General features: G+C 46.4%; 2 protein-coding genes and 1 long non-coding RNA gene across 3 annotated transcripts in view; 2 read left to right on the plus strand and 1 right to left on the minus strand.

The window, feature by feature from the left end:
* Positions 1-2,221, plus strand: part of PABPC1L (poly(A) binding protein cytoplasmic 1 like) — a 29,789-nt gene extending 27,568 nt beyond the window's left edge. Inside the window, exons 13-15 of the mRNA XM_031004880.3 lie at positions 1,040-1,170; positions 1,653-1,727; positions 2,105-2,221. Coding sequence (XP_030860740.1) covers positions 1,040-1,170; positions 1,653-1,721 — 200 coding nt within the window. The 3' untranslated portion in view covers positions 1,722-1,727; positions 2,105-2,221. The remainder of the gene's footprint in view (positions 1-1,039; positions 1,171-1,652; positions 1,728-2,104) is intronic.
* A 2,986-nt stretch (positions 2,222-5,207) lies between these two features.
* Positions 5,208-23,491, minus strand: TOMM34 (translocase of outer mitochondrial membrane 34). The gene is made up of 7 exons (XM_004062211.3): positions 23,133-23,491; positions 19,377-19,476; positions 18,067-18,219; positions 14,833-15,002; positions 11,731-11,878; positions 6,444-6,570; positions 5,208-6,204 (listed from the first exon to the last, which is right to left on the minus strand). The coding sequence occupies exons 1-7, from the start codon at positions 23,473-23,475 to the stop codon at positions 6,100-6,102; spliced, it is 1,146 nt and encodes a 381-aa protein (XP_004062259.2). The 5' UTR covers positions 23,476-23,491; the 3' UTR covers positions 5,208-6,099.
* Positions 13,578-16,478, plus strand: LOC134757827 (uncharacterized). Its single transcript, XR_010132369.1, has 3 exons — positions 13,578-13,757; positions 15,643-15,704; positions 16,221-16,478. It is a non-coding gene; the product is annotated as an uncharacterized lncRNA (long non-coding RNA).
* Positions 23,492-23,820: the final 329 nt, after the last annotated feature.

Genomic DNA, 23,820 nt, shown 5'->3' on the forward strand with positions numbered 1-23,820 from the left:
GGGAGTAGGGGTATGGTCTTGGGTTTCTGCTGAGAAATGGCTTGTAGGTGGGGGTTAAAGTTTCTCTCACCTCTCCTGAACGGGAGGAAGCTGCTGTTCACCAGTTTCCAGTGCTCAGTGCAGGCAGGTGGGGAATCTGTGCGTTTGGTAAATACATGATGTTTCCCATAGATTCTGGATTGCTTGTGCAATTCATCTTCACCCCTAGTGTCCATGGCAGGCCCTGATAAAAATGCCACTAAGTGAACACAAGCTTGTTCCTGGTTGGCAGGTTGTTTACTGCGTGGCCACCAAGACCTCCAGACCCTTTACTGGAGGCCCCCATTACCACTGCCCCATTGCTTCCTCAGCTTACTTAGGGTTTTGCCACATTACCCCTTCCCCTCACCCCGAAATTTTTTTTTTTTTCCCTGAGATGGAGTCTGCTCTGCTGCCCTGGCTGGAGTGCAGTGGCACGATTTCGGCTCACTGCAACCTCCACCTCCCGGGTTCAAGTGATTCTCCTGCCTCAGCCTTCTGAGTAGCTGGGTTTACAGGTACATGCCACCATGACCAGCTAAGTTTTGTATTTTTAATAGAGATGGGGTTTCACCATGTTGGCCAGGCTGGTCTCAAACTCCTGATCTCGGGTGATCCACCCACCTCAGCCTCCCAAAGTACTGTGATTACAGGTGTGAGCCACCATGCCTGGCCTCACCCAGAAACATTTTAAATGAGCTTAATGGAAGTAGAAGTCTTTGTTAGTAGTTCTCTGTAAACATTTTCACTTTCTTCATGGGAAGACCCTTTCCGCCCCCACTTAAGGCACCCAGTCCTGGCTGGGCCCTGGACACATTGCTGAGATGGGCTGACCACCAATACCAGGCCCAGTCATTAAAAGTACCTGATGTTAGAAGATCAAGTGTTAAATGTCATAGCCTAGAAGGAGCAGTTCTGGGAGAAGAACCCAGATGTCCTCAGTGCTCCACTCCATACGAGCCCTGGGATGCTGGGGTGTGAGCTAGGCCGTGCACAAGCCATTAGAAGGTGTTCCACACAGGGGAGCGTCTCTACCCCCTTATCCATGATGTCCACACCCAGCTGGCTGGCAAGATCACGGGCATGCTGCTGGAGATTGACAACTCGGAGCTGTTGCTCATGCTGGAGTCTCCAGAATCCCTCCATGCCAAGGTAAGCAGGAGCCTGGGCAGCAGGGAGCCCGAGGGGGCAGGAGGAGAGCTAACGACAAGGGCTCTCCTAGTGGAGTCAGTGGATAGCTGTTTGGCCAGATAAAGTGTTTCTTCTTGCTGATACCTGAAGGCCTGCTGAATCTTAAGAGTGGAAGGGGCCTTAGGTAAGGGTTTGCTACTTCAGCCCTTCCGTAGACTAATTCTGTGTTGTTCTGTAGGTAGGTCTTTTGGTACAAGGAAGTGTGTTGTGACTCAGTGTAAGGGTTAAGATTTTTCCAGCTGTCCAGCAATGTATGTCTGTGTCAAAGGTGACAGACAGGGCCATGGGATCTTGCAAGCAGTGGTGGATGGGAGGGTTCCACAGAAACCCTGTGGATGGAGGAGGATCCTGTATCCAGGATGCTGAGCGAGGGGGAGGTCAAGGCTCTTCTGTGACCTGCTAAGATAGCTGCACTAAGCCCCCCCGCCACTCATGTCTCACAGATAGACGAGGCAGTGGCCGTGCTGCAGGCACACCAGGCTATGGAGCAGCCGAAGGCGTACATGCACTGAAACCAGGTGGGTGGAATGGTGACAGAAGCAGCTGAGCCCGGGAGAAGCTGTAAGGAAATAGGCAGGGACTGACTTTCACAAACACTGAGAATTGCGCCGTGTTCCTGGCTTTCTCTGAAGCACCAAAGAGTTTGGAGGAAGTTTTGAGAATCAGAGGAGATGATTAACTGTGATCGGAATGGGGGTTGGTGGAGGGTGAAGGAGGTGCCCTCTTGCCAGCTGCCCTGCCTGGCTTCATGCAGAATAGTTTGGGCTTTCCCAGGGCCCTGCCTGGCTCCATTCTGCCTGCCTGAAGGCCTGGCCAGGATGTAACCACCTTCTTTATTGAAGACTGGGTGTCTGCCATACTTTAAAAACACTTATTTTTACCTTTTTATCCTCAGAAAAGGAAATCCTCGCTTCCATGGCTGCCAAAAGGACAGTGTTTCTGGCTCTCAGCCCTAAGGCCCTGCAAACTCTAACTTATTTCCCAATTAGTCTGTATCTATACTTGGGCTCTGTATGTGAATGAAGGTTGGTCACCCATCCAGCCTATTACCTTTTGCTTTGTGTATTAAAAGTGCTGCAAAATCTGCCTTGCCTCCCAGGAGGCCCTTTTGTGTCTGAGGGAGGTGGGGACAGAGCAAAGGGTAGACATGACTGGGGTGGGGCTCAGGCTCTAAGAAACAGAAACCCTAAAGGAGTGCTGACGTACACAGAGGGCATATACACAAGAGCAGGAGAAGTGTCAGGAACTGACCCATCAACAGTACGGTGGATGATGACATGGATATCACACAATGGACCAGAGCTACAGGGGCCCCCATCTGATGTGCACGCAGCCCCTGGCTTGGGCACCCTGCAGGGCAAACACCCAGCTGCTTCTCGGCTGGCTAAGGGGTTGTGTAACATAATTAACCCTTGTAGGAACGCTTTAGGGTACCTTCCCAGGTCAGGATTTTCCTCCCCTGCAGGGAATGGGGAAGTCTCTTGAAAAGCTTCTTTGTGTCAGTTAGTGCTCACCTCCCATCAGGGACGTACAGTCCAGGTCTTTGCCCTCTCGTGTACCGGAGCGGCCCAGTGAAAGTGGCTACTATGACCCAAGCAGACTGGGTTCTGCTAAAAATTCACCAGCAACAAATCTGACCGAGTCCTCAAGGCTGCTCTGCCACTCTGAGCAACCCACTCTTCCTGTTCTCCGCTCCACAGACCTCCAACCTGTCTTCGCCATGTCCTGCCCACTTCTTCAGCTGCTTTTAATCTGTTCCCTGTGCAGCTCCATCGTCTTCTCCCCAAATCCTGACTGCTGGCATTTCTTTACTCTCAGTCCTGGGCCCTCTCCGTTTCTCATGCCATGTTCTCCTGAGCTATCTAATTTACAAGTGCATCTTCCATTTGTACCCAGTCGAGGATGACTCCGTTTTTTTCTTCAGCCCAGTCAACTCTTAAGAGCACCTGAGTCACCTCTCTCACATTCCACCACCTACCTGCCATCAGCTCCTGGTTATCTTGGTAACACTCATGTCTAAAATCAAGCTTATGATTTAACTAAGTTAGTTTCTTTCTTTTTCATTCCTTGGTTCTCCTTTTTTTTTTTTTGGAGACAGAGTCTCGCTCTGTCACCCAGGCTGGAGTGCAGTGACGTGACCTCTGTTCACTGCAACCTCCACCTCCTGGGTTCAAGCAGTTCTTCTGCCTCAGCCTCCAGAGTAGCTGGGAATACAGGTACACTCCACCACACCCAGCTAATTTTTGTATTTTTAGTAGAGATGAGGTTTCACCATATTGGTCAGGCTGATCTCGAACTCCTGACCTCAGGTGATCCACCTGCCTCGGGTGGGGTTTACAGGCATGAGCCACCGTGCCCGGTCTTATTCTCTGATTCTCTCTTCCAGTGCTCTGTCTCCATAAATGGCCCCACCATTCTGTTGCAAAAGCCAAAATCAGAGGGTTTCCCCAGCCCTGCTGCCACAGCACTTTCTCTCCTCCCATCTTCCAGAGAAAATCCACCAACATGACCTCCTACCAGATCCAAATCCACTACCACTACCTAGTGGAATAAATCCACTAATTTGAGCTAAGCTCAACCCCTGCGCTCACTGCCTTCTGCCAGTTAACTGCATTTACCCTGGCCCTCCCGCAGTCTGTCCTCCACCATGCAGTCCTAAGGCTTCTTTCAAAATGCCTCTCTAATGTCTCATCCTTGCATAAATCCTGCAGTAGCTTCCCATCATTAGAATAAGGACTACTTTACACAGCCTAGGAGACCCTGCATGATCTGCTCTCTGCCCTGTCATTCCCACGTAACGGTGTTTTACCTTCTCTGGGAGTTGGGGTAGAATTCCATCACGACCATTAAGACAGTCACATTGATAGCTGTGTGTCCCTCTCCTAGAAACATTAACCTATGAGAAGCAGAAGTTTTATTCCTCAAAGCATCTCTGGAAAAGACTGAATGATGTTAAATTTCAAAGATGAGTGATGGGGATGAGGAAGCTTATGTTGTGTTCTTCAGACATTTTTGAAGTACAAAATGAGTAGTCTCTTCGGGTTGTGCCGGCCCCACCCTCTGTGTCTTCACTAGCAAATCAAGTTGCTTGCCTTCTAGAGCTCAGAATGATGTAAATCAGTTGTGACTGGATGTCACGAAACCTGCCTCACATCAGTCCTGCCTGCTTATGAGGCAATAAAAGGGGTACGGTGCCCCACTCTGAAACTGTCCCTTGACTGTGCTGATGGGGTTTGTCTGACTCTAACTCTGCTTCAGCCTGGATGTCTGTGATGGCTCAGACAACAGACTCATCCTTAAGAGAGCTCAGAGGTGGTGTGCTTAATGCCGAGTGCTGCCTAGCACTATGTGATGGGAGCCAAGGGATGATCAGACCCCTTTGTCTACTCTGCTCTGTGGAATCCTAAAACTCTACTTCCATAAGGTGAAAACCAGCCCAGGAAAGGGAGGCAGCCCTTGATTCTAGCTAGATCCTAGAGCACTCTCCAGCCTCACCCCATACCATGTTTTGTGAATTTCATCAGCCCTTTTAGGTCCCTGTACTCACTGGCCGTGCTCCCAATGAGGGCCTTACATGGCCGTTCTGTCCACGGTGCTTTCCCTCCCCTCTTCACTAGTTAACCTCCCCGTTTGGAACTCAATTCAAGCTTTACTTACTCAGGGACCCCCTTCCCTGCACTGCATCAAATTTCCCCTTTTGGGCAGGGAAATCACTGACGACTGCTTCACAACACTCAGGCAGGCTGCAATTTTACATGTGTGTGGTTGTCTGATTAACTTCTTGCCTTCCCACTGGACTACCAGCCCTCTGAGAGCAGGGGCTGTGTCTATTCACTGCTATCTATCTCCCTAGCACTATTCACAGTGCCTGGCCCATGCAGACATGTCAATAAATTTGTTCAACAAATGAATGAATGCCCAATAAGCAATAACTTTTATTATTACTACAGAGTTCCAGGTGCAAAGCTGAAAAGGCATAAATGAAAGCACAGCAGATATTGATGTAGAAGAAAGCTTTTTAATGCAACAGCTTAAACACACAGTTCAACAAAATCAGTCAATTCAAATTAGCTTCAACATATTACAAAGAACTATGAAGCCCGGAGAAGGCCACTGTTGGAAGAAAAAGCCAAGTCCCTGCCCAGAAAGCATGGACACTGACCAAGGAGGCCTCTCGCCCCCTCCCACCTCTAGGAGGAGCGGCCACAATCACTGGGCTCTTTAAACAGCTTAGGTGCCTCTCTGCAGAAGGCAGCAGCACAGAGTCAAGGACAGCCATCCAAGGGTCAGGGCTCTGCCTTCCCACCAAAGGAGGGCCCGAACAGAAGGCACTGGGGCTCAGACACAGGAGACTGTGCAAGGACAGGACAGGGCAGGGACAGCAGCTGTACACCTGGAGAGACTGCAGCCCTGGAGAACCAGCTCAACAGGCTGCTTTGGATCAGGGCCTTAGGTTTATCCCCCCTCTTCCACCCCGGCCCAGGAGCTCAGGTTGTTCAGATGAACTGCAGTGAGTTGGGGTCTGGGGAAGCTACAAGGGCAGCACTCAGTCTGCAGCCCACTTGGGCAGGACAAAGCCAAATGCTTTGCTGATGAGGATCTGTTGGTGTGATCAGCTAGCTGGGCCAGGGGGAATAGGGACAGAGCTTCAGCTTCACACTTAGCTCTAGTGGGGACCTTTCTGGTGCAACAACCATGTCTGTGTTTGACTACACTGAGATTAATTTGAACAAGCAAAGCCTCTTACAGGGTGGGAGGCCATCAAGGGATTGAGAAGGGGGCTTCAGAGCTCACTTGGGGCATGCTGGGTTTCAGGAGCGGGCACAGAGCAGGTGGCTCTGGCTTCTCTGGGTAAGGTCAGGCAGGGGTTCCAGTTGCCCTGTTGGGTTTTTAGTGTAGGTTCTGCTTCACTTCCTGCCGCAACTTCTGTGCAGGACCATTCCTAGGCTCAATCTGTAGGAGGTTGCTGATGTCTGCAAAGCTGGATTTATAGTCCTAATAGAAGAAAAGACAGGAGTGTGGGGGAAGGTTCCCGGACTGGGGTGGGGATAGCTGCTGAGGCAGCAAAGTGTTTTCAAACCCCAGCCCACAGGCCTGCTCTGAGTTATCCTGGGCCCAGGATGAGAAGGAAAAGCTGCAGATATTGTCTCAGCTTGGCTACACCCTGTAAATGGTGACAATGGCATAAATCTCTGTAGCTATGTTGGGACCTTTTGGCCAGGATTTTTTTTTACCTTGAGTGCTTTGTGGGCTTGAGCCCGTCTGTAAAATGCCTTCACGTTCTTTCCATCCAGCTTGAGGGCTTCTGTGCAGTCCTTCACTGCTTCTGTGTACTGCTTCAGGACCAAATAGCAGAGCGCTCTGAAGGGAAAGACCATTTCAGAGGTTTCAGTCACGTCTTATGGGCCACCCACATGCCACGCAGTAGTTTGAGAAGTGATCTCCAATTTGCTGAACACCTACTCTGTGCGGCTACTTTATGTCTTCTTAAATCCTCACAACAATCCTAGCCCTTTTCATGGATGAAACATGCTGGCTCAGAGGGGTAAAGGAACTTGGGCCAGGTACCGCCAGTATTAAGGGGCAGACCCAGGATTCAAATAGGCGGTGGTTCGTTCATGGGACTCCAGATCCTGATCTCATCTAGTTCTATCATGCTGTACCGCACTCTCCTATACTGAGCTCTTTCAAGCAAAGAAAAGGTTTCCTGAAACTTTTCCCTTGACAGATTAAAAAATTATCTACTTTAAGGGGGGAAAAAAACCCCAACAACTACTGAACTCTAATGATATAATGCTGACATGGGGTGAAATGTAAAGACGTTTGCAATTTACTTTGAAGTGCATCAAACACAATAATACAGACCAACAGATGGCTAAATAGTGATAAGGCAATGTAATAATACTAATTATAGAATTTAGATGGTAGGTATATGGGTGTTCAATGTACAAATCTTTCAACTTTCCTATATTTTGAACATTTTCATAATAAAATGTTGGAAAAAAGTTATGTGCATCCATACAATATATTCTGCATCTGTGAGTTCAAAAAAGTGCATGTGTGTATATATCTTCCTCATTCAGATCTAGTCCTTCTCTCCAAAGACAGTCACTAAAAACAAAACAGTCAGATGTCTGGGCGCTCATTACATAAGTTCATCTGTTCCACCTCACTGTTTTCAGTGGGTGCAGGGTATTCACTAAGTTGGATGTAGCATAATTTATTTTACCAATTTCCTATCAAGAGGTATTTTTCATTGTTTCCAGTTTGTAAGTAAGTGATGCCATGATGAACATCCTTGTGCAAGGGACTGCTGTATCCAAAGATACATGCATTTTAAAACCTGACTGGCCAGGTGCAGTGGCTCATGCTTATAATCCCAGCACTTTGGGAGGCCAAGGTGGGAAGGTCACTTGAGCCCAGGAGTTTGAGACCAGCCTGGGCAACATAGGGAGACCCCATCTCTTAAACAAAACAAAACAAAAAAAGAAATAAAATCTGATTGTTACTGCCAAAATGCTTTCCAAAAAAGCTGAATAGTTATTGACAGAGCCTATTTTCCTACAACTGTACCAACTTTGGGTCTTAAATTTTAATGTATGCCAATATGGAATAAAACACTATCTCACTGCCTTAGTTGCTTAGTTGTGGGTAAAGCTGAACATCTTTAATAAGGGTTTTTAATCTTTTGAAATCAAACTTCTCTAACTTTTCCTTTAACGACTTCTGTAACATTTTTTTCCCTTCACATAAGAATACCTTCCCCACTGTAAGATAGTTAATCCATGTGTTCTTCTAGAACTTAATGGTTTCGCTTTTTACATTCCAAACTGTGATCCACTCAGAACTTACTTTAAAATAAGAAGTAAGGTAGGATTCAAGTTTAACTCTAACCCGGCCAACCCAACACCTCTTATTAAATAATCTCTCTTTGCCCCAGACTTTATTATACACCAGATTCTCTCATGTCATTGTTCTCATTTTTTTCTGACTTATCATGAATTTAAAGAAGAAAATTCTACTAGTCCTTTGTGATTGCATGGAATTCATAAATTAACGGAGAGAAAAATCTTCTCCTTGTAACAACTTAAAAGACAGGCACAAATTCTTTGGCAATCCTCCACTGAGAGGCGGAGGTGTATCTGCTCTCTCTCTCTGAATTCAGGCAGGCTCTGTGACTGCTCTGACCAACAGAGGACAGAGGAAGGGACACGATGTGACTTCCAAGGTTAGGTCATAATAGGCCTTGCAGCTTCCACCTTGGTCTCTGGAGACACTCGCTCTTGGAGCCTTGAACTGACAGGCAAGAAGCCAATTACTCTGAGGCCACCACGCTCTCAGGAAGCTCACACCAGCACACATGAAAAGGCTGCTAAGAAAGTGGAAAGAGGTGCCAGCTTGCTCTAGCAGTTCCATCACCCAGCCATTTGAGTCAGGCAGCCCAGCTGCCAGACATTCGAGGAAGAAGGCTTTAGAGGATTCCAGCCCCAGCTACCATCTTGCTGACCCTGCATGAGAGACCCCAAATGAGAACTGCCCTTCCCTAATTCCTGACTCCACAAATTACAAGCAAAATAAAATGGTTGTTGTAAAATCACCAAGTTTTAGAATAGTAGCCCGTTTTAAACTTTGAACACAGAAGAATTCCTTTTTTTTTTTTTGGAGACAGGGTCTCACTCTGTCACCCAGGCTGGAGTGCAGTGGCATGATAACAGCTCACTGCAACCTCCGCCTCCTGGGTTCAAGCGATTCTCCCACTTCAGCCTCCCGAGTAGCTGGGATTACAGGTGCATGCCACCATGCCCAGCTAACTTTTGTATTTTTTGGTAGAGATGGGGTTTCACCATGTTGGCCAGCCTGGTCTCAAACTCCTGACCTCAAGCAATCTGCCCACCTCGGCCTCCCAAAGTGCTGGGATTACAGGCATGAGCCACCTCTAAACATAGAGGAATTCTATGGAAACTAAAATTTCCTCCCAATGGGCTTGGCAATTTAAAGAAATAGCCAAGTGTCTGGGAAGCAGAGGAACCACAGTGTATCGTGACTTCAGAATAGAAATGTGGTGATTAATAGGGTCATGTGAGACTTCTAAAGACTATATTTAAGATGAACAAAATGCATAACTTCAGGCAATAAAATAAACCCCCTTGACTTTTGGTAAATGAAGTGACTGTATCCAGTCAGAAGGGTTTTAATTACAAAGGGGTTGGGAAATAACACAAGTGAGTGAAAGGGAAATAAGCTTTAGAGTCACAAAGATCTGGCTTAAATCTCAGCCACCATGTACTAGTTGTTTAACTTTGTGGTCATTAATTCATCTTTCTGAGCCTGATTAGGTAACACAGGACAATGATCTAAGCTGAAGAACTGTTGTGAGTACAAGTGAGATTCTTATGACAGCTGTTTCAGGGCTGGCAAGTTGTAGGTGCTATGCACTCAGATGTCACCTGCACAAAGGGAGCCAAAGTAAGCCAAAGCCTGGGCACTGTCTCATTCAGATGGGCGTACATGAGGTGGAGCATTAGACTATGTCCAAGATGTTCCAGGACATGATAAAATGTTAGCCACAATGGCTGAAAATTCAGTTTTGTCATTAGTCCTCTAGATTAAATTATAAATCCAATGCAATCACAACCAAAAGCTGTCCAACAAGACATTTTTTGGAATTTGCCAAAATGATCCGAAGCTTTAGCTAGAAGAACAAACATGGGAAAATACTAGGAATGCTCTGATTAAGAAGAATGAAGAAAAGACCAGCCCTATAAGATATTATAAAGCAAAAGTAATTAAAACAGAGTGGCACAGACACCTGCATGAAGAACAGTATCTAAACAAGACAAAACACAGCTCCAAATATGGTAATGATCCAGGAAAATGAGTTAATGGAGGTGTCCAGCAGCATAAGGTAAGCAATGTGAAAGAGGGCCCAGAGACAGAGGAGTTAGAAGATGCCACACAAATATGGAACAAATAGGCTGCAGGCTTCTTTTTCAAATTAGCCTGGCAAATTGAGGCCCCTCTGGTCCAATCAGCAATAAAACCACATAAAACCACAGGTGCAAAATTCCAAAATATAAGCTTTAAAACTACAAGTTCTCTTTCCAACTCATTGGGCAGCAAAACCTGATCTGAACTGACATGAAGCTATTTAGTTTCTCTATTCCACCCCATGTGAACATGGAATTTTCAAGTTTCACTGGCAGAAATACTAATAATTAACTTCTGCAAGCTGCCCCAGACACTGCTGGGGTGTTACATAATTCAGACCATATTACCTCACTAAAATGGAAAACACTTCTTTTTTTTTTGTGACAGAGTCTCGCTCTGTCACCCAGGCTGGAGTACAGTGGCACAATCTTGGCTCACTGTAACCTCTGCCTCCTGGGTTCAAGTGATTCTCCTGCCTCAGCCTCCTGAGTAGCTGAGATCACAGGCATGTGCCACAGCACCCAGCTGATTTTTTGTATTTTTAGTAGAGATGGGGTTTTGCCGTGTTGGCCAGGCTAGTCTCAAACTCCTGACCTCAAGTGATCCTCCTGGAGCCTCAGCCTCCCAAAGTGTTGGGATTACAGGCATTGAGCCACCGTGGCTGGAAAACACATTTTATCTCAAGAGTTTGGAATAAGGAACAATGTGTCTATATTAGATCCAAGATTTTTGAACTAGAGAGTGATATGTGTATGCTGGTAGGGAAGGATAAACAGATTTCTAACATTTTATAATGTTTTATACTAAGCATTTGGTTTTGATATGGTCTCTTGCTGAATGTTTCAAGCTTCTGAGAGTAAAAGTAACAGGAAGATCTTGTTGAAGTCAGATTCCAATTCTTGTGCCAACATTTACTGGCTGGCTGAATTTAAGACAAAACCCTTCCTTCTCTGAGCCTCAATTTTCTAAACACTAAAACAGAAAGACCACCTATACGAGCATTGTTGGAGAACAGTCACTCCTACACAGCGAAGGGACCGCACCCTGGCTCCCAGGTTCTCAGTCAGTGGTCACTGACGGCAGCTCCTGGTGCAGGACTTTCTACAGGCCCACAAGTCTAACCTTTCAGGCTAGACTGTACCCGTCCTTCCTGCTCTCATGCCAGGCAATGGTTACTTCACATTTTGGCTTCTGGGCCAGTGCTCTCAGACAGAAATGGTGCCAGAATTTCTAACAGGAGGGTCTTGGAGAAGGGTAGGGAGCAGCGTAGCGTGGTGGGGTGGACAGGCTAAGAGACTTGTGTTAGGGTTGTGTTTGCAGAGCAGGCACACTGCTTTTAGTTACATTGCATGCTTATGAAAATTCTGGGGACAGGGGCCAACAAAGCCCAGGCTACCATTTGGCATCCCTCAGTTTCTACCCTTTTGAGAGAATGAATGCCACTGGTCATGGCTAGCTCACAACGTGGATGCATGTTTTCAGCCATAACATATTTGACTAAATGCTAGGGATGAAGGGCCCATTGCAGTCCAAGAGAAGACTATGGAACAAATGTCCTGAAATGCCCCAGGCCAGCAGCTGTATAGGAGATACCTGTTGCTGTACGTGGCAGATTCCAGGTTACTACACAAGAGGCTTTCACTGTACTTCTCAATAGCTTTCTTATGGTTTCCCTTCTTTACAAGCTCATTGCCTTCTTCCTTCAGAACTCTGGCTTTCTCCACATCCCCAGCAGAAGGCACTAGATACAAATTCAGAAGAGGAAAAAAACCATGGAGCAGCACCCAACTGAGATCAGTGAGGTCTCTTCAGCATCGTCCCTTCCAAACTGACTACAATCGTCTCCCCCAGAGATTTCCTCCCCTGTTGTAAATCATCCTTCCTGATTAATGACTTCCCCCAATTAATAGCTTCTGGGCAATTCAACAGTTTTTCATCAAGAAGCTGGGGACTCCTGATATAAAAACATTTTTGCATGCACATAAAAATATATAAATGATAAAAAGCAACCCAGGTTCTAGCCTTGGCACTGCCTCTTGGTAGCTGGAAGATCTTGTGTGACCTACCTAACTTTTGGACCTCAATTTCCTCACCAATAAAATCGGGCAATACTAATTCCACAGATGGCTATTTTCAGGGTCAAATCTGAGAGTATGTAAGAAAGTACGGAACACACTATAAACTTAAAGCAGGACAATAAGTAAATAAATACTAATAAACATCTGGTAAAGAAAAGGTATAGCTTCTGGGCTATGAGAAAAGGGGAGAAGAGCCTGCTATTCCTCATTTCTGGTTTGGGCTGAGCCTGTGAGTATCCTCCCTCATCTAACACATGCAGCTCTGCTCCAGCCTTCAAGGAGAGGAAGCAGAGGGAACATGGTGAAATCCAAGCTGCTCAACTTGGTGTTCAGGCCCTTCACTGCTTGGCCCCAATTAATTATTCCAGCCTCAGCTCCATATCATCTGCTTTTCAAAATTTTTTAAAACTATCTTTATAAAATACTAAATATTTATGACCAGGGTAAGATTATAGGTTTACACCCTGAATTCATTGCCTGGTTTAAGAAAAAGAACATAACTAGGACCTTTGAAGTCCTGGGGGACCTTCCTCAATTCAATCCACTGCTGGAGGAAACTATTATCCCCAATTCTGTGCTTCTTCCCCACCTTTTTAAACAGTATAACTATATACAACAGTACCCACAGATCATTTGCTGTTTACTTTGTTTTTGAACTTCATACAGAAGAATAAGTCTGTGTATTCTTTTATGACTTTTTCTTTTTCCCCTTAATGTTATATTCCTGAGATTCATCTGTGTTGATGCACAGACCTGCAGCTCCTTCATTTTCATTGCTGCAGTACCAAAGCTGAATTGTCCATTCTCCCATTTATGGAGATCTGGGTTATCTCCAGTTGTTTTTTGCTATTACAGTCTTCTACGAACATTTGTGGGTACATCTCCCTGTGCACACACACACAGGTTTCTCTCGAAGTAGGGCTTCAGCTTCACTGGCACCCTGCAACACACCACTCTGCAGTCATCCTTATTCCTACTGTTCCCCCCATGCACTTTCATTCTCCAACTCTCTCCACTGTCTCTGCCAAGGATTCTCCTTCCTTCCCACCTGATGACCTTCTTCAAGGTCCAGCTCAAGGCTCCACCTCCACTGCCACCCCTTCTGAGTCTTTCCCCGACTCCCTCACGCACTTAAGTCAGTTTCTATCCTGAAATCCTCAAACACTAAGACTCTAAAGCACATGTTCCTCCTCCTTGTGTTTTAAGACACTGTTTACATGTCTCAGTCCCTCAACTGAGGGAGAGTTCCCTGAGGGCCAGGACTGTCCTCTGTGTCACACTGCTTAGCATACACATGGCTTGGAACACATGGCTCAGTGACCCTGAAAGAATGAAATCAATGGTAGGTGCACTGATTGAAAGAATGAAATCAATGGTAGGTGCACTGATTGAAAGAATGAAATCAATGGTAGGTGCACTGATGCCATCAGGTTCATTAGCACTGCACATTTTCATCCTAGAGAAGAGTGGGGAACACTTACCAGGCTCCCACAAACCAGAGTGAACGCTACCCATGACCAGAGAGGCATTCTCCTGTAGAAGGTGAGTAACTCTTGTCCTCCCCTAACACCTATAGGTCACTTACACATGGCAGGGCCCCATCTCTGATCCCTTCTGCACCTCTAGCCTGAATCCCTAGCTTGCTGGGCTGGGACCATTCCCCTGGAGCATTAAAAGAGCTTCCTAGTGCCTGACAAATGGCCTCTTCATTTCATACAGTTGAGGTGAGGAGTCTCCTGTTTTTGGCTGCTTGGATCTCCTTTCTCTTCTTCATGCTTCTCCAGGGATTCACACAGTGTACATGCTCCTGGGAAGCATCACCCTCTAGTTCTGGAGGTGGGGCAGGTGCCTCAGGGGTGACCTAATCACAAAATCTCATCCGCCGGTTATGGTGTGTACTTCAGGGAATGGCCTGTGACCATGAAGACCAGAATAGATTGAGAAAACGATTGAGAAAATATGTGAGCTAGAGTTTTTGGGGGAAAAAAAATCCTATCTTTTCCTAGTGAGCTATCAGAGAAAGACTTTCTTTCTCTGGGTCATGAGGCATGGGGTATGGATGTGAGGCCGGGAACTGCTATAGCTATTTTGCTACTAGGAGGGAAGCTTGCCAAAGACAAAGCTGACGCACAACAGAAAATAAAGCTGTGATAAGTACAGAAAAATGGAGTCAGTCTGTTAATATACTGAGCTGCTGGAGCAAACCTTGCCTGAATTCTCTCTGGATTTTTCAGTTTTATGAGCCAATAAATTCCCTATACTATGTTTACCACGTTGAGCTTTCTGTTTTTGCAACCAAAAACATCCTAAGTACTAATCCCAAGTGCTACCAGAGGAAAGAGAAGGGAACTCACACTGCATGCCTATGTGCCAGGCTGGGAGTTTTACATGTCTTACGTCATTCAGTCCTCATGGTTGTGAGGAAGACTTTATCATCACCCTCACTATACAGCTGAGAAAACAATCTCTAAGAGGTGAAGACTTCTATTTTGTTTTATACTTTGTTCCTAAGATTATTTTTATAACTCAGCTAAACAATGCCAATTTTTGCAGGACTACTCTAAAGAAAACGGATAGTGGGAGATTGCAAGACTCTGGGCAGGGAGTCACAGCTCACCTCTGTTCGTTGTAGCTGTGGTTTCTTTGGATTTGCTTTTAGCCATCTCTTTGTGGTTCTCCGAAGGCAAGGAATTCCACCTCTTCTGAGCTGAAACAGGCACCAAGGGGATTGAGGGCAGCTTCAGGCGCCACTCAGGCCCAAGCGAGTCCATGAGAGCTCTGGTCATTCTGGAAAAGAAGGCAGGATTGCAGGGAGGTTTCCAGCTGGGTCAAGAAGATATTTCTCCTTTCACACACCCATGGGAGGTAGGCCTTTTCAGAAGAGCCAGAGTTGCCACCCTCCCCCTGGTTGGAACCACCTCTTTAGCTCCTCCAACACGTGCAATACAGGAACCCATAAACACCATCTCAGATCAGTCCCCATGACATTCCTTGAGCTTGGTCAAACTATGTTACCTTTAAAGTGGTGATCTGTTGCTTGTTAAGGATACTTAAACCACGATCCCAAAAAACTATAGTTTCTCCAAGAAAGAATCATACATTTTGTTTCATATTTTATCAATGAATCAAGTACACAACCATGCAAGCACCTGACATTTGTTTAATGCTCAGGCTTTTTAAAAAATGCAAAGCTTATGTCATTCTCAAATCTTACAACTCCTCAGGGGTTCCCAATTCCCTAGGTTAATGTGGCATGTGAGATCTGGTCCCCACCCTTTCCTGTCCCCCTTCACTGTGAGCCACATTCTCTTCTGATCCTTCTGTTCAAGACTTTGCACATGCTTTTTCCTCTACCCAGAACAACCATTTTCATTTTGGAAAAAGATTGCCACCTTCCAGGCCCGGCTAACTCCAACTTATTCTTTAGATTTCAGCTTAAAATGCCACCCAGAGACCAAGTTCATTCTGTCAACTGATCTCCAGCACCTGGTATGTCACCTAGCAACCACCAAGGCCCAATCAGTTATGTGTTGAATGAGTGAATAATGCTAACTGTATACTTTTTCTGCTCCTACAACTATGTTTCCTATATTACAAGAATAAAAACCACAGACTATATCACTACAAATTCCAAGATGTCTCTGGCTAGGCTGTTTTCCTGGCAGCCAAGCTATTTCAAGCCTCTGCTCTCCTCAAACCTGTTCCCTGGCCCTTCCCCTTTTTTAGAGCAAACTTCCTCATACCCCAAATACAAACCTACCTGCCTGGGTGCCCAATCCTTCCTATTTCTCTCCTGTCACAACAGAAGAGACAATGGGACCAATCCACCCACCTAAGCTCTGGATCCCATCTCCTCTTGCCTCTTTCAGGGACCACACCCAGGCAGCACCTCCCTCTCCCACATCTTCATCCTTCCTCTCTACTAACTCCAACCGTCAGCATTTAAGTCCCTTTAACTCTTTCCTCACCTAATAAAACCATACTGGACACCCCTTGCCATCACAGGTATACTCCCCAGCTTCTCTTCAAGCCTGACTTTCTGAAAGCATTGCCCTCTGGCTCCTGATCCCACTGACCAGCTTCCATCAGAGCCACCAGTGACTTCATTGCCAAACCTTTAATGTAAGTAAGCTCCTTGGAACACCTGACACTAATGATGTCTCCATCCTTCTTGAAATACTCCTTGGGACATCAATGCCCTGTTCCCTCCCACCTCTCCAGCTGCTGTTCCTCTGTAAGTCCCTCAAATGCTGGAGTTTCTCAAAGCTCCATCCTCTTCACACTAGCTGTGATGTTCTTTTTCTTTCTCACAGCCCTAATCCACCTCTGCGCTGATGACCCTCAAATCCTTATGTCTGGCCTGTATTTTCTTCCTTTGTTCCATGTAAATACCCAACCGTCTTACTTAGATCTCTAGTCTTATGTCCCACAGTCACCTCCGACTGAATGTCAACAATCTGAGTGTCTTCTTCTATTCCTCCCTTCTCGCTACCCTGCAACCACTAAAGCTTGTTGATATACTTCCTACATGTCCCCTGACTGATCCCATTGTTTTCTCTCCACCCTCTCCCCTGGATTGCTGCATGGCTCCTTTCTATTCTGTTGCCCTTCATATCATCCCTCAACATGGCAGCAAAGAGCTTTTCTCTAAAATACAAATCTGCTCATGTTGCTCCACTGCTAAAGACCTTTTCATAAAGGCTGACTTGCTCAGGATTAAGTCCAAGCCCTGAACCCTGGGTCTTGTGTGACTTGGCCTCACCAACCTGTCCCAAGCTGAGCTCCTGCCTGCAGCACCATGTGAAACCGACTTCTTACAATTCCTGTGATCTGTCACACTTGCTCACCTTTGCACACGCTGCTCTGTCTTCTGGCTAACCCCCTACCCCATTTCTCTCATTCTTAGCTCACCTCCTCTGAAAAGCTCTCTCTGGCCTCCCCCTCTCCCTCTCAGCTAGCTAGGTGGCTCCTTTCTGGCCTCAGAGCCCCCTGTGCTGCCTCCTACCATGGCGCTTATCATGTTGTATTGTGCTTGCCTATTACTGACTGGTGTCCTCCTTGAGACCGGGACGTCTATGACGGCAGGAAGAGGTATGTCTCAGTCATCAGCCCAGGTCCTAGAGCAAAGTCTGTCACATAATTGGTAGATTTTGTGGAATCAGATAAATTAAAAAGGAGGCAAAGAGAAAACAAAGAATGCTGGCAGACAAGTCAAGCCAGAAATAAAGCACTAAATACATACCATGAAGTCCCTGTTAAGGGTTTGCTATTAGTGCAGTGTTTGGCTTTCTAGCCGCACACGCAGAGGGGAAACATGATCAGTTATACAAATGACAATATCCATGAGATAAAAGCCAATAACTGCTCAGAGACCAGAAAGGAATTGCACCTGGGGAACCTCTTGGAGTGGTCACAGTGCGATATACTGAACCATGTCCACAAACCATATCCTTTTAGGCTTGTCATAGCTGCTTGGGCTTGTGTCTTATTCTTCCAATTAGCGTTAGCGCTTTGAAGGTAAGTGGGGTCTGTATCTCTTTCTCATTTTGGTATCCCCCACTGAACCGGGCACAACACCTTAAACAGTGTACAATAAATATTACTGTGTACATAGATACTGTGAGGCACATGTAGGCAAATATCAATCAATCAATCTTAGTAATTGACTCCCTGAAAACCTGCTAAATAAAAAAGCAGATTTTCCTTTCACATCTTCCCCTACATGCCCATCGGGAGTTTTCTAAGTGTAGCCAAAGGGATCCCCTCAGAAGACAGACAAGGCAATGGCCCGCAGCCAATCAAGAAGGACAGGGAGTTGCCGTGGAGACCACCTGCTGGGAATGGAGCTCACCTGTTGATGCCTTCTACGGCTGACGTCACATTATCATCAATCTGCAGCACAGTCTTATAGTCAACATAGGCCATAGGGTACTTCTCCAGAGCCTCATAAGCAGATGCTCGCCGCAGCAGGGGCTTAATGCTGAAGGGAACCAAGGCCAGTGCTCTAGAATAGGAGGCAAAAATGTCAACTGGCTGGCTGCTGAGCCACCAGGGTTTCCCTACAGTTTCTTCCAGGCAGGGTTATCTGGAGCACTCAACGTACAGGAAGTAATTTCTGGCTGAGAGATATGGCTAAAAATGCCAAACCTCAGAACAGGGATTTTTCAACTTAGACTGAAGTGAGGAGGAGAAAGAAGGCAGAGAAACATGAATTTTGTTAAATGTATGTGCACATGCATCAATTTTCATAGTTTCAGTTCCCCCAAAATCAAGAACAAAAGCCTCATGGCTTTCATGCTACTGTGTTTTTTTACAGTTGTGGTCTAGTGGGAATAACAAACAAGCTTTGGAGTCAGATGGGGTGGTGTCTGAATTCCACCTCTGCTGCTAACTATGTGACCCAGGTAAATCACTTTACTGCCCCAACCCTCAGCAACCAAGTTCTGGCCTGGGACACATGGTAACCGTACCCCACAGATTGGTTGTGAACACTCAAAGAGGGAAATCTAGCACAAGGCATGGCACAAATTAATTCAGCACAGGCTCTGTGAGTATGCTCACACCCCTCCTGCTCTCCTGGCTATCACCAGGGCATGAATCTAAAGCAATGTCAGAGGACATCAGATCTGAGAACACATTTCAGGTAAATGTGAGAGTTTAATGATGATAAAAGAATATTAGACTGGCTTGAAGAAAATATGAAACATTGTTCAGTGTCCTCTAAAACTGGTCATTCATGAATACCATTTTTTTCCTTTCTCCTTCTGAGACAATCTATTAACCTCTATTCCTCCTTCTTTCCTTCGCTCCCTTCCCCTCACATACTCCCATCCCAGAAAAACACCTGGGCAAGCCAGTTACTGGTCTGCCACTACACCTTATTCCCAGGTTTCAAATTGCACAAAGACTTTACGGCCTGCTTCTAACTGCCCATCCCACTCCTTTTTCGGCAGCAGAGCCAAGACTCCAAAGATGCAAGTCACGGGCCATAAGGACCAAATAGAGACTCCCATTCTCAGTGACCTGGTGAAACTCAGTGACACTTTAATATCTGTCCCAGATGTAATTGATGGGATCCTTCCAAAGAAGAAACAAGCCAGATTAACCCAGCTTCCTCTTCTGAGACCCTCAGGCATCCCAAAATTACCCTTGGCCACTTACGAAGTGCAATCTTTGATGCAGTCTCTGCAGTTTCCATCCTTCAAGTGACATGCTGCTCGGTTGGAGTAGAGAACACTTTCTTCTTCTGGGTCTGAAGAACCTGCCCAGGTAGAGTGGGAAGATGATCAGTTTGGAAAATGGGTGCCTCAGGGCATTAGGATACATTTCAAACTCAGAGCTCTTTGGGTTTTGTGTTAAGGCGGTAGAGATAACTATAACCTGTTCAGGCTTGTTGGTCTGCTGGGCTGGCGTGTTTGTCATTCTTATGTGACAGAAGGACACTGTGCTTTTTGCCATTCAAAGGGAACCAAGTATTTCCTCATTCACTCATTCCAGCACTGAACTTGATAACAGACAAAAGATAAACATGAAATTGCTAGCTTCTGCCTCAAAGAAATCCATGCTGTAACTACTTGGGTTTGGGTGGGTAAGTGGATGGATAGGTGTGTATTTTATTACAAAAAGCATTTAAATCCAAGAAAGAAAGAAAAAAAAAAAAGAAAAGAAAGGGAGGAAGGGAGGGAACAAGATGATAAACGCATGATAAATGGATTGACCAAAAGTTGTAGGGGCACAAAACACCCATGAAAGACATGAGACTAGTTTTACCTGATCAAGCCAGAGAGGACTTTGTCAGGGAAATGATAATTGAGCTGGGTGTGATGGGAGTACAGAGAACTTAATCAGGAAAAAGCCTTAAGCTACCCCATGGGGAGAATTATTAGAATTCTTCTAAGGCAATCCTTACCCTCAGGAATCGCAGAGGCTCAAGTCCTTCACTGTGGCCACAATGATCTTTATTTATGTATTTTTTTTTGAGACAGAGTCCTGCTCTGTTGCCCAGGCTGGAGTGCAGTGGAGCGATCTCCGCTCACTGCAACTCCACCTCCTGGGTTCAAGCAATTCTTCTGCCTCAGCTTCAGCCTCCTGAGTAGCTGGGATTACAGGCACTTGCCACCACGCCTGGTAGAGACAGGGTTTCACCATGTTGGCCAAGCTGGTCTTGAACACCTGACCTCAGGCAATCCGCCTGCCTCGGCCTCCCAAAGTACTGGGATTACAGACGTGAGCCACCGTGCCCAACCAACAATGATCTTTATTTTTAAAGATAATTTTCAACCACTTCATACCCACTAGTGTGGGCCATAATTTTAAAAAGAATTGAAAACAGGGTCTCTTTTTGAAAATTTTGAAACATACAGAAAACCATTATCTCAGAATCCACCACTAGATTTAGCACGTTATATTAGTTCCCAACTTTTTTAATTTTTAGAGACAGGGTCTCCCTCTGTTGCCCAGGCTGGAGTGTAGTGGCACAATCATAGCTCACTGCAGCCTCAAACTCTTGGGCTCAAGTGATCTTCCCAGCTCAGCCTACCAAGCAGATAGGACTACAGGTGTGTACCACCAAGCCCAGTTAATTTTTAAAGTTTTTGTAGAGACAGAGTCCCACTGTGTTGCCCAGGTTGGTCTTGAATGCCTAGCCTGAAGTGATCCTCCTGCTTTGGCCTCCCAAAGTGTTGGGATTATAGGCATGAGCCATGGCACCCAGCCCTTAAAAATTTTTTTGATAAGCTAAAACTCCAGCCATCCCCATCCTTATCCCTGTGCTCCCTCCCCAGACTCACAGAGGCCAGTACAATCCTGAAGTTGGTATGTAACATTTTCAAGCATGTTCTACATTTATATATATGTGTGTGTGTGTGTGTGTTAACGGGAAAGATATCATTTTATGTCTATTAAAACATTTCCTAAGAGGCATCATATTGCCTATCCTTCTGCAACTTACTTTTTTCACTAAGTATCCTGTTGCCATGTTGATATTTGATATCTTTCATTCAATACCAACAATAACAAGCGTTTTCCCCTCTTGTTTTGCCAGGCCCAGAGACGGAAAGTACAAAGACTAGTAAAATACATCCTTGCCCTTAAGGAGCTAAGTACCCAAAACCTGTAATCCATCTTGAGTCACCAGAGTACGGTTGCTCAGAAACAGCAGTGGTGCGGTGAAAAGGGCATCAACCCTGCGATCCTGACAAGTCACTCCATCCCTCTGATCATGCGTGCCCACCTACCACATGAGGATATCACTTCATAGACTTGCTGGAAGGGTTCATTGTGTTAGCCTGTTCCCTGAGCTCTCTTCGTGATCAAGAAGATTGATCAGATAAATCAAGAGACTTGCCCAAAATTACCTAGGAAATCTGTAGCAGCAGCAGAACCAAACTCCGGTCCTTGCTAAATCTAGATACCAGGCTAGCTTTTCTATGGACCCAGAATTAACCCATACAAATGTACAACCTTTTCCAGACCAGCTGGGGTGAGATGAATGAAAATGGCAGCAACATCAATACCTCAGCTTCCTCAGCAACTTCATCAAGTAAGGCTGCCATGAGGAAGTGGGCCTAAAGGAGAGTTTTCTAGAACAAAGAAGGGGGCAAAGGAGTGGCTTGAAACTGCAAAAAGTGCAGACAAAAAAAAAAAAAGAATGAAATCTGGAGAGGATGTGAGGAGAGGTCTAGCAAAATGATTAAAAATTTGGACTTAGCATCAAAATCAAACAGATCCATATTCAAATCGTGGTTCTTCCATGTCTTCACTGTGTAACCCCAAGGGAGCCAATGTAACTCTCTTGGACTCCTCCTTTCTAAGCATTTTATCCACAGGGCCATAATAAAGATCAAAGGAGATCGTGTCTAAAATGTCTAGCACATGGTAAAGCACTCAACAGATGCTAGCCAAGAAAAGGAAAAAAAGGAAGGCGGCAAAGGGAAATAGGTACTGAACGGTGACTCACAGAAACCAGGATCCAAGTCTCCTTTCAAAAGCCAAGGCTTTAACCAATGAGGGTTTCTGATTAAGTCACTCTGGAGAAGGGGCTTTGGGCAAAGGTCTGCGGTATGCTGACGAAAGCTGGACGCTGGGAGAACTGGTAAGAATATGCTATTCTTCTGTTTCAAACTCTCCAGTAGCTTCCCATCCAGCAGCTTTCATGCCAAGCTTCCAGTTTGGCATGAAATCCAAACTCCTTAGCAGAGTTTACAACACCTCCACAATAAATAAGGGTCTGCCTTCCTAACTGACCTCATTTCTTCCTATTCCCTGCCCTGGCTCACTATGCTTTGACCCCTGAAACACACCATGTTTATATCGTCTTGGCTGGGCGGCGGGAGAGGCTTTCTCATTGCAGCTCACTTCAAGACCGAAAACCTTGTGCGCTTGGCTTCTCATCATTTAGACATCACCTCAAATATCACTTCTTTACAGATGTTGCCCTTGATCTCCCACTCCAGTCAACTCTATCACATCACCCTATTTGTCTTCTTCCTAACCCTGATTATCCCACAGGTCTCGTTTACTTACTGACTCGCTTAAGACTCACGCCCTCCCCACCGCCCCCACAAGAATGCGCTGTCCTTGAGAGAAGGGACTTTTTGTGTCTTGTTACACAGGCGGTATGTAACAGCTACTCAACAAATACTAACTGAAAAATGAATTGCTGCGGGGGAGGAGGGTTTAGCTTTCTTCTCAGGGCTCAGAACGAGGCCTAAATAACTTAGGATGGGGGCCAACAGGGCAGTTAACAAGCAGGTGGAAAGAAAGGGCCGAGGAAGTTTCTGGTAGGATGCCGGAGTCGGAAGGGGCTGGAAGGGTGGGAGGGCCGGGCAGGACTGCTGGCCGCCGCGCGAGGCCCGGGCGGTGGTTGCGGGGGTTGGAGGAGCAGGCCCGGAGGTGAGATGGGGGCCGGGGTCGTACCTTGCGCCTGCAGCACCCGCAGCGCGCGGCCGTAGAGCGCGGAGGCCTCGGCGTACTGGCCGTTGCGGAAACTCTCATTGCCGGCGGCGCGGAGCTCCTCCACAGAGTCTGGGAATTTGGGGGCCATCCCGTGGCCAGGCCGGCGAGTTGGGAGCTCCTTCCTTCCTCCCCTGTGTGGTGCGGCACACCGTCCGGGCGCAAGCGCCGGCGGCGAATATCTCCGCCCCACAGCGAACCCGCGGCGAGGGGGCGGGGCCTGCGAGACCTGGAGGCCCGGAGCGTCCCGCCCTCTGCGCGTGCTCGGTTTGGAACTTAGGCTCCCTTGCACGCGGGGCGGCAGCATGCTCTGGGCTCCCTGAGTTGCTAGAACGCTGTGGATGACGCAGGGAAGGAGGCTGGCCCCGCTATCAGGGAGATTATGTCCTAGTGGGTCCCCACAGGCAATTAACTGATAAGCAAACGAAGACTCTAATTTCATGTGATTAGTGCTGTAAGGAAAACAAAACAGGATAATGCAATGGAAAGTGACCACGTGTGGGCTATTTTAAATAAGGGGATGAAGGAAGGCCTTTCTCAGGGGTAAGAGTTGAGCTGAGACCAGACAAGATTTAGGGAATGCTGTTCCAGCCAGAGGGATGGTAAGTGCAAAGGTTCCAAGGCTAGAAAGTACCTGGTACCTAGTGCTCTA

Source organism: Gorilla gorilla, chromosome 21 (assembly GCF_029281585.2).
Source record: "Gorilla gorilla gorilla isolate KB3781 chromosome 21, NHGRI_mGorGor1-v2.1_pri, whole genome shotgun sequence".
Taxonomy (NCBI): domain Eukaryota; kingdom Metazoa; phylum Chordata; class Mammalia; order Primates; family Hominidae; genus Gorilla; species Gorilla gorilla.

Coding starts and splice junctions, on each gene's coding strand:
- TOMM34 (XM_004062211.3), bottom strand. CDS start 23,475: ATGCTGCCGCCCCGCGTGCAAGGGAGCCTAAGTTCCAAACCGAGCACG. Junction 19,477..23,132: donor GCGGGTGCTGCAGGCGCAAG/GTACGACCCCGG, acceptor CTACCTGGGCAG/GTTCTTCAGACCCAGAAGAA. Junction 6,205..6,443: donor AAGCCCACAAAGCACTCAAG/GTAAAAAAAAAT, acceptor TTCTTCTATTAG/GACTATAAATCCAGCTTTGC.